Source organism: Molossus molossus, unplaced genomic scaffold (genome assembly GCF_014108415.1).
Source record: "Molossus molossus isolate mMolMol1 unplaced genomic scaffold, mMolMol1.p scaffold_m16_p_12, whole genome shotgun sequence".
NCBI classification, from domain to species: Eukaryota; Metazoa; Chordata; class Mammalia; order Chiroptera; family Molossidae; genus Molossus; species Molossus molossus.
This window is the reverse complement of record NW_023425347.1, coordinates 38,715,763-38,726,109: the sequence shown is the minus strand read 5'-3', so window position 1 is coordinate 38,726,109 and position 10,347 is coordinate 38,715,763. Positions and strand designations below refer to the sequence as shown.

General features: G+C 41.4%; 1 protein-coding gene across 1 annotated transcript; it reads right to left on the bottom strand.

Moving 5' to 3' along the window:
- Window positions 1-709: 709 nt before the first annotated feature.
- GNG5 (G protein subunit gamma 5) lies at window positions 710-9,361 on the bottom strand. Its single transcript, XM_036256113.1, has 3 exons — window positions 9,189-9,361; window positions 5,159-5,302; window positions 710-921 (listed from the first exon to the last, which is right to left on the bottom strand). Exons 1-2 carry the CDS (start codon window positions 9,267-9,269, stop codon window positions 5,177-5,179), a joined length of 207 nt encoding a protein of 68 aa, XP_036112006.1. The 5' UTR covers window positions 9,270-9,361; the 3' UTR covers window positions 710-921; window positions 5,159-5,176.
- Between the last annotated feature and the right edge of the window lie 986 nt (window positions 9,362-10,347).

Here is a 10,347-nt window from a genome sequence, read left to right as displayed (position 1 = left end):
TGGAACATGTGGGCTAGAGAAAAATACAGTACTTGATAGATTACTATGTAATCAACCCACTTGGTTTTCTACCAGGCTGATCTTGGATCTGGCACAGTTAAGTCAGTTTTTTGACTGATTGGAAGCCAGGTGTCCGGGATGTTTTTAACATTCCTTTAAGCCTTTCAGAGAATAAACATTTTTAAGCAAAATGGTTAAAAATTTAAAGCAAAGTTGCAAATTATTGAAGCCAATCTTTAGCTCCTTTTTTCTTGCTACATTATAACTCATTACTGGGTACTATTGAGTACTCCATTCAGGAATTGTCTCAAGATCTTCAGTTTTTCTTATGTCTAATGGAATTCTTGCATCCAATTTTTTCTCTACTGTCCTTATTAGGAGATAACTTAGGTGTAATGGTAATATACCTACAAAGGAGTTTATTAGAAATATTATTAAACCAAAGTTAACCCTTTAAATTACTCATGAATAAAAACTGTAATAGTATTAACAACTTTCTCCTGACTCTTTAAAGAAGTTTGCAACTTACCTTTACTTTTCTAGCAGTCTTATAAGTGTATGACATACAGTTACGTGAGAGAAGTTGGCGGAAAAAAACACTAAAAACTTAACCCATAATGACAATGGGAAAATTGCGACTTATCTTAGTTGTTCAAAACAAATTAATACATATTGTATTACCAATAATTAAGCAAAAATATATTTTTATACTAAGTATTTTATTTGTATGCTGCTGCCAGTGTATATAAAATAATCACCCTTGTGGAACAGAAATTCATGAAAATTCAGAGAGGTAGATGTTAAGGACTGACAAAAGCAGAAGATTGTATAGTATGGCACATTGTAAGATAAGTATTTATACAGGCTTCCAATTTAATAACTCTGAATAGTCATCGGTTCAAGAAAAGTCGCTTAGAACACCTGAAATGGAAGGGAAAAAGTGAATTAGTGTAAAATGTCAAAGAACAATAGTTTTTTCTGAATAGTACATTTTATATTACTTTTAAAGCATTCATCTGAATGTCAGTTTATAAAGTACTTTCAATTAAACTAAACCTAGTTTTGTTTTGTTTTGTTTAAAAAAGCAGACAGCTTGGCCAGTGTGGCTTAGTGGATTTAGTATTGTCCCATGGTTTGATTCCCAGTCAGGGCACATGCCCGGGTTGCAGGCTTGATCCCCCATTGGGGGCATGCAGGAGGCAACTACTCGATGCTTCTCTCTTTCTCCCTTTCTCTCTCTCAAAAAAAAAAAAAAAAAAAAAAAAAAAATATGTATTTTTTAAAAAGACACATCAGCCCTATGTATTTTTGGTTCAGTAACCTCGGCCAGCAGACCAGAGAGACCTGGGTTTGGTTCTCACTAAGGGCACATACCTCGGTTGCAGTTTGTCTCTGGCCCTGGTTGGGGTTGTGTGGGTGGCAACCAGTCAATGTTCTTCTCTCACATTGATATTTCTTTCTCCCTCTCTATCTGAAGATAAATGCAAAAATGTCCTTGGTTGAGGATAAATAAATAAAGACACATCACAGGGTTTCTGGGAAAATGAAAAATAAGATGGGAAATGAGTATGGTGTAAAATGTTAACTCTCAATTTTAGAACTTTTTTCCCCCTTTCATTGATTTCAGGGAGAGGGAGAGAGAGATAGATACATCAATGAGAGAGAACAATGACTGTCCATCTCCTGCACGCTGCCAACTGGAGATTGGGCCCACAACCTGGGCATGTGTCCCGACCAGGAGTCAAACTGGTGACCTCTTGGTGCATGGGTCGATGCTCAACCACTGAGCCATACCAGCCGGACAAACTTTCAATTTTTAAAACCACTCTGAAGTATGTATCACTCATGGTTTATAAATAAAAACTTAAAGATGAACTTGCCAAGGTCACTGCCAAGATACACTGTATATCTTCATTTAAAATGAGCAATAATATTTCGGGAGAGTATTTGGTAATATCTAAGGTAGAAGAGGCAATCACACTTCTCTATTTCCTCAATAAACCTATATACAAAGAGAAACGTGTACATGGATATTGCCTTGAGTGATATTTTAACAGCAAAGAACTGGAAATATCCTAAATGCAACTCAATGCAATAGCAAAGTTTAAAAAGACTAGTGTTAATAAAATTTAAATGTCATTCCTTATTGAATAATTTTACTTCTAGAAATGTATCTTAAAGAAATAGGTAAAGAATATATAAATATATAGGTACCAAAATATTACCTTCAAATTTGGAAACTTAAATGAATTATAATTTACAGTACAACTACTGAACATCTCATTGAAAGGGGAACACTTATAAGGATTTTTAAAAAGCAGGATAAGTCCGGCCGGTGTGGCTCAGTGGTTGAGCATCGACCCATGCACCAAGAGGTCGCCGGTTCGATTGCTGGTCAGGACACATGCCCAGGTTGTGGGATGAATCCCCAGTGGGGAGCATGCAGGAGGCAGCCAATCAATGTTCTCTTTCATTGATGTTTCTATCTCTCCCTCTCCATTCCTCTCTCTCTAAAATAAAGGAAAAAAGAAATAAAAAATGATATACAGTCATCCCTCGCCACTTCGCATTTCAACTTTTGTGGCTTCACTCTATCGTGGTCTTTTCATTATGGTATGGTATGTATGGAGTATGGTATGGGGCATGGTATGGTACGGTGTATGGCATATGGTATGGGGTATGGCGTGTGGTATGGCATATGGTGTGGTATGCTATGGTACGATGTATGGGGTATGGAATGGTACGGTGTATGAGGAATGGTATGGTGTATGGTAGGGGGCAGGGCAGGGCATATGAAAAAAATGCGATAGAGTGAAGCCGCGAAAGTCAAAGAGCGAAGTGGCAAGTACGGCTGTATATAAATAATCCTACTTCGTGGAAATTCATTTATCATTGTAGAGTCTGGAACTGATTAACTGCAATAAACGAGGGCTGACTGTACTATGGCCCTCATTTGACTGACTGATTTGAGAAAGAGGCAAGGAGAGAGAAAAACATCAATTTGTTGTTTCACTTATTTATGTATTCATTCACTGGTTGATTCTTGTATGTGCCCTGACTGGGGATCGAACCTGCAACCTTTGGTGTATTGGGACAACCCTCTAACCAAAGGAACTACCCAGCTGTCCAAGGCTGATAATCCTCCTTAAAAATATTTTTTTTTCTCTTAAAGGAATATCTAACTAGTTATTTCTAGGTATACTGATCATGGTAATTTGTGTTTTCCTTGTACTAGCTGTTGATAAATTACCTATGCTTTTTTTCATTATAAAAATCCGTTCCAGACTCTAGCAGTTGTACCTGGCCTTGAAGGATTCCTGGGGTGCTCGAATACATAGGCCTACAGTCCATACGTACAGTAATTTTAATTTTAATATAGGGGTGTATAATTGACTCAGACAACCGAGCACGTGCGGTATCATTTTCACTGTCTCAATCAACTTTTTAATGAATATGTTTGAAAAAACCGCGATAGAGTGAAGCCGCAAAAGTCAAAGTGGCAAGGGACGACTATATATAAATAAAGAATCCTACTTCGCAGAAATTCATTTATTGCTCTAGAGTCTGGAACTGATTAACCACAATAAATGAGGGCTGACTGTGCATCAAATTTGAAAATGCTTTCACATCATAGTATTTTTTTCCTAGTCAAAAATGTTTCATATCTTAATATCCACAAAGCTGTTTTATTATACTACCAGGATTAATAACCATTATTATTATTATTTTTAATCCTCACTCAAGGACATTTTTGCATTTATCTTTAGATAGACCAGGCGGGAGACAGAGCAGGAGAGAGAGAGAGAAACATCGATGTGAGAGAGACACACTGAGTGGTTGCCGCCCACACAACCCTAACTAGGGCAAACCACGGTACATGCCCTTAGCGGGAACCGAACATGGGACTCCCTGGTCCACGTGCTGATGCTCTAACCACTGAGCAAAACCGGCCAGGGCTAATAACCATTATTTTACTTTGAATTCTGGGTTGTTATCCCAGCCATATTTAAACTTATCTGTAATCTCCTGTGGAATGTAGACTACTAATAGCCAGTTAAGAGGCAGGCTTAATAGTATCTTATTTACAAATGAAAATAAGCCATTTTATAAAGTGAACACAACTGGAACAGAAGTTTAAAAAGGACTTTTAATAAACCATAAAAACATGAATGTCCAAAAACTGCATGAAGAATTAATACTGTCATAAGCAAAGAGCTATTAAATTTAAACAGGAGTTAGATTGTTAAAAAGAATTACTTCCATACAGAAAAATCTGTCATTCGGAGGTGCTTTGCCCCCCCGCCCCGGTGTTTCAAAGATCTTAACCAATTTAACCAATTATTGTATTTACTAGAAACATGCTGTACTTATACAGACTTCCTGGATACTCTGAAGTCTAAAAAGCTTAATTAGGGAGGGCTATTCAACATGGTATTTTGGGAAGTAGCTTCCTGGACTTTGAGGAGTTAGAATGTTTGTAAAGGGTGTGTACCATACAGTGTCTTATTTTTAAAGCACAGTAAGTTTAAGGTTGCTTCTCATAGGTCAATACTAGTTGAATACACACCCTGACTAAAGAAACTACAGCTTTATAAAATGTAGCACCTTTGTCCACAGGGCATTTTGGTCACATCTCTTTTGGACTAATGTGTTTTTGCGCACACTGACAATTGATCTGGAAGGCACAGACTAAAATTTGTAAGTCAGCTTGTTCAACTGTCTCATTTTCTCTTGCATTCACAACTCCCCATTTGCTATGCTGCCCTATAGCTGAATTCTATTAGCACAAAAGCACAAAATCCATTAGTAGTACATAAACACTGCAGATTCTTTAAAAACTAAATATTTGCTATGTACACAAAAATTAAACTAGTATTTAGGGACCTCAAAATACACCATTAAGCCAATGCTTAAAAAGTAACATGGCTGTCACAGCTGTGAAATTTTCTTAACTCTTCTATATCCTCTTTTATGGTTATTAAATCATTTAATTAACCCTGTTTATGGGACAAATGAAGCAATTAGATTTCATCAATCCTCACTGTCCTCACAAAACAAGACTGGAAATTTGCAGTGCCAAACAAAAGTGCACAGCGACAAAGAAAAAGCACTGGTTATTCCTGCTATGTGCCCTTTGTTTTACTGGAAGGAAACTTACCTTCAAAGATTCATTTCACTACAAAAAGGAACAGACTTTCTGGGGTCTGAAGGGATTGGTACTTGAAGATACTCCAGTCAGCAGGGGGTCATGTTGAGCATTCTGCAGACAGAATTGTTTCAAATCTGCAGCTGCCTGGGAAACCTATACATAATAAAAGAGGAGGTATGAGAATGTTTTAAGGAAAAGTTTTCTCAAATCTTTCAAAATACCTGCAATAAACACTTTTCTTAGCTCAAAAAATACAAGCTAGAGGCCAACAGTCACATACTGAGCTCTTAAAGTACTGCATGTAAATAAGACTAGTTTGTTTTCATTTGCTTATTAGAAGCATCCAATGATTCAATACAAACAGTCCACAATTCTGTTTATCTGCAAAGTATAGCACACATCTCACTAGTCTATTAATAAACAGGCTGCTTAAGTGAACCTTGAGGGTTAAGCAACATCTTGCTTTTTATTAAAAAGCAGTACTGGAGGCAGTACACACGATATAAGAGATTAAGAAAAAAGCATTAAAATTCTAGCAAACTATTCATCTTGAAAACAGTATTACTGAAAAAATGCTACTACTGTGAATGAACATACTGTTCTAAATCTAAACCATTCAGTCCATTGTTTTGGTATTATGTATCATCAGCTGTTTAATGTTACAAAACTGGACAATAACAGCTTTCTACTCAGTGTCAGGTGACTGAAAATATGATGGCAAACTTCAGCTAATTTAAACAGCTTCATTGAATAGCCTACCTTTAAAAAACTGCATTGCCTTACATATGATTTAATAATTTTGATATGTGTATGCAATGCCACTCAAATAGGACTTAAGGGGCTTCCATGGCTTTACAGTTTACTTTGTTTATAACCCGTATCATTTAAACATCTACCATCTGTATATTCTGGTAAGGTGATGTAGAATACAAAAACAATGAACTGAATGGTTCAGAACATGGATGACTAAAAGTTAAGTCTTGAATTGAGGTTTAGGAAGATGGGGAAAATAATCATTTATTCTCAGTATTAACTATCCCTCAAGGAAGATGAGAGCAGCTGTCCATCCAGCTGGGGTATATGGCCTTTGAAAAAGAGGTGAGAGCATCACAGATGCTCTCTATACCAAGAAAGCACGCAGATTACTGCTGTACCCCAGATATTAACCTGATTTTTTTTTTTTTTTTTTTTTAAAAAAAGGACCCATCATCCTGAGACAAATCTAAACTCTGCTTTCAGAATCTATTTGTATGTTTGGCTTATACAACAGTCCGGGGTAATGAATTCCATAGGTTTATCTAGCAACTGTGTAAAGTAGTAGTTTTAAAATACCTAGTACCAAGTACTATGATAAATGGACACTCTGCTCCCTCCAAAAATAAGCTAGGGAGAGTTAAAGTGGTATCATTTTTCACAATCTTTTTTGTGTGGTACGTGCCCCTGGGGGGAACCGAACCCAGGAAGGACTCTCTGGTCCGCAGGCCGATGCTCCAACTGCTGAGCCAAACCAGCCAGGGCTTTTTCACAATCTTATAACTTGATTTCATTCACATTAACCAGCAGTAAAAATACAGTTAAGTATCTGTTAATTTTTTGCCTAAGGTATGTAAACTCCAACTTAACTCCCTTTCACAAACTTCTCAAGCACCACCACGTGCCAAATATACTTCTAGAAACTGAGAATATTGTAAAAGCAACCAGGTCCCTGCTGTTATGGAGCTGACAGTTCAGAGACAAACAGAGACAAGATGCTCTCAAGAAAAAAAGAGTGCTTTGTTAGATCCTACAGGAAGGTATCTCTAAGGAGGTGACATTTAAACTGAGATCTCAATGCCCCCAAATCCAGCCAAGTAACCATCAGTGTGAAACTGATCAGTGAGAATTCCAAGGAATGGGGAAAACAGACAAAAGTTCTAAAACTCACAAGCTGCTAGCCCCTGTGGCACTGGAATAACCATCACCCAGGAGGCTGAAACCCTATAATCCTGCAAAATTACTAGTGCCTGCTTCCACTCTCAAAAGTGTCCTGGGTTGGCAATCACGTGCATGGTCATCCTACATAGGGGAGAATTTGTCAAGCATTTGTGACAATTTCTATCTACTGTATTCAAACAAAGGTTTAAACAGTAAACTTGTGCTAGCTTAAAATTTTTTTCAATCAATGAAAAACAAAAGCATCTAACAGTCATGGATAAAAAAGATGCACAAAATGAAATCAGACTGACCTCATTTTGCAATTTGTATGAAAAGCTCATTTATGCACTGGCCGGTTTGGCTCAGTGGTTGGAGCATGGGCCTGCAGATCAAAAAGTTGAGGGCTCCATTCCGGTAAAGTGTATGTACCTCAGTTGCAGTTCGGTCCAAGGCCCTGGTTGGGGTCAAGCGAGCCAGAGGCAAACCAATCTATATGTCTCTCTCACTTCTCTGTTTCTTTCTCTCTCTCTCTCTCTCTCTCTGATTTAAAAAAAAAAGAAAGAAAAGCTCACTTAAAATCCCAAGGTGGAATCCCATCCCCAGCACTAGCATCAGACTACTTGAGAACTCTAAAACTCACTCACTTGTGGTGGCTTTCAAGATCCTTTCCAGAAGCCTCCTAAAGAATTATGTATAGGATGCAGGCATAGTGCTGGGGAGTTACTGGAGGGGCAAAGGTTTTTATAACAAAGTCCTTGGAGTATTTTAGTCTGAGGACTTAATCTCATTTTCTTTGGACACTACTAGGGCTCAAGTACCCCACTTAACACAGCTTTCAATCAGCATTTATTTTTCTTTCCCAGCCCATTCAAACTATGAGAAAGGCACACCTGAATCACGTAATGGTTGATTGTGAAATATATGGTTTCAAATTTCAGAGTTAAATCCAGTCGAAACTGACCAAAAATACCACTGCATAAGGTTAAGAATTTGGAGATTAGAGAAACGAATTCCAAACAGCAATGGAGTCTACAGCACTTACAGGACAGGGAGGGGAATCCCACACCAAGACTAATGGGAATTTCCCTTCCCTACTGAGGGGAACACAAGCACGTTAGGTCCCTGACATTTCTACTTATGGAAGTAGGTAAGTGGGAGGCCATCTTACTCCACAGAACACTTCTGGGAGAGGTCAAGACTAGCCTGATGAGCACAGAATCAAATCATCTAGGAAAATGGCTGCTTCTTTGAACAGAGGGAATGATTTACATTCTGCTCTCGTTTCTTCTTTTAATTACAAGAATTGCTTTTCACGTGTAAGCTGACCTGTTCCAGAAAGAAGCCAATCCACTCTGGGATTTAAAAAATCAGGTGAAACGTGGAACTGCACTTGAATGTCAGGTTGTCACATCCACACACAAAAGGCTTTTTTCCCAAAAACAAATTACCGAAGACAAGGTCAACGCTAACCAGACGCCCAAATAAGTAAGCCTGGTCCACCCTAATTCCTTTGGGGGCATGTGGTCCTGTAGATATCCCCAAGGTCAGATCACGGCAAAGTGTGCCAAACAAGTACAAAATGCACGCTTTGTACGAGGCTGGTTATACCAGGCACCGGTAGTAACCCTTACACAACGGGAACGTCTCACAAACAAACGTGCAAGTTACGCAAGAATCCGTCCTCAAATTGGGTAGATGAGAGGAGCGGGAGGAAAGAATCTACTACTAACGGGGTGGGTTTGGAAAGGTCTGGCAAGAAAAGAAAACAGTCCGATAAAACCCTGCCGGTAAGGAGAGGCGGCGGCGGGCGGGACGGGAAGGGTGCGGGCCGCGCGGGGAGCGGCGCTGGGCCCCCGGCCGCGAGGCGCTGCGGAGGGAGGGTCGGAATGCGGACAGCCGCCGAAGAAAACTCTCGGGCGGGCGGAAGGGCACACCAACCTGCCCAACCCACAGTGCCGACCCACGCCGCTCAGTCTCTCAAGTCTGCCGCTCCCAGGGCGCCGCCGGCGCCAGGCGCGCATCCTCCCCAGGGGAAGCGAGTCCCACCCGCCCCAGCCAGCTCGACAGCCGATTCCTACCCGCCGCCTCCGCCTTCCCCTCCCCCTCGGCCGCCCTTCCCGCTCACTTTCACGCGGTTGAGCCCGGCTTCCAGCCGGAGCTGTTGAACCACTTTCTTCATAGCGGTGACGCTGGAGGAACCAGACATGGTCCACGCGAGAGCCGGGCAGGTCTGTCGGTAGTGGGTCCACAGGGCCAGACGGCGGGGCAGCGAAGCGAGGGGCGGGGCTCGGAACTTTGTCTCTAAGTTTCCGGTTCTTTGCCCAGCGGCTCCACCCTCGGCGCGCATGCGCGCTCTCTCTGCCTGCGTTTCAGCGCCTCGCCCTGGCCGGAGGCGAGCTTGAGGGGGCGGGGAAGGGAGCGAGAAGGGGCGGCGCTGCGGGACGCCAGCGCAGACGGGACGCCCAGTCTCCTCGCTCCTCTCCTCCCGGCTGGCGGATTTGGGAGAGGTTAGGAGAGAGCTTCTCATTGGCTGCCGAGACCGGAGCGGGATCTGAAGAAGACCCGTGAGCCAAGTCAGACGCTAGAGGGAGTTTATGAACGGCCGGGTGGCGGCTGACAGGGAGGTCCCAGTTTCCAGACGGAGTGGGCGGAGGAGGCCGAGGGGAGGGAAGGGGAGAGCCCTGCCGTGGCGTGGGAGCTACAAATACCCGGTTCCTCTTGGCACCCCATCCCCACAGAGACGTGCCCCTAAGGGACCCGAGTGTGTCCTTCGCCACCGTCAGATCCTGGGGCGCGAGGAGGACGCGGAGGCGGCCGTAACCACCTGGGGGAGGGGGGCGCGGAGCTGGTCCCTAGAGAAAAGAATCTTGTCAAGGTTTGCTTCTGTTGCCTCTTACCTCTTGGTTTTCTAGAAGTGAAAAAAACAAGGTGCTGCTTGAAGATTACACCTGTCTCCTCTTTTTTTAATCTATTTCATTTGGCGCGGGGTGAGGGGATTTTACTTAAAAATAAAACAAAATTTTTTTAATGGTCTGGGAAAGTTTGCTCTTTTGTGTTTCAATTGTAAGTTACTACCTGCTGCTGGACATTGATCTTCAAAGGAGTGTTCTGAAGATGATAGGACCTAATCAAACAAAATAGGCTAAATTTCACCCATGGGACGGTATGTGTTATGTCACAGCATTTAGGACAAATGTTTCCTCTTCTGTTGGGATAGCCCGTCGACGAATATACTAATGATTTCTATGGATATGAATAATTTCATTACTAATGCATTTCAAGTT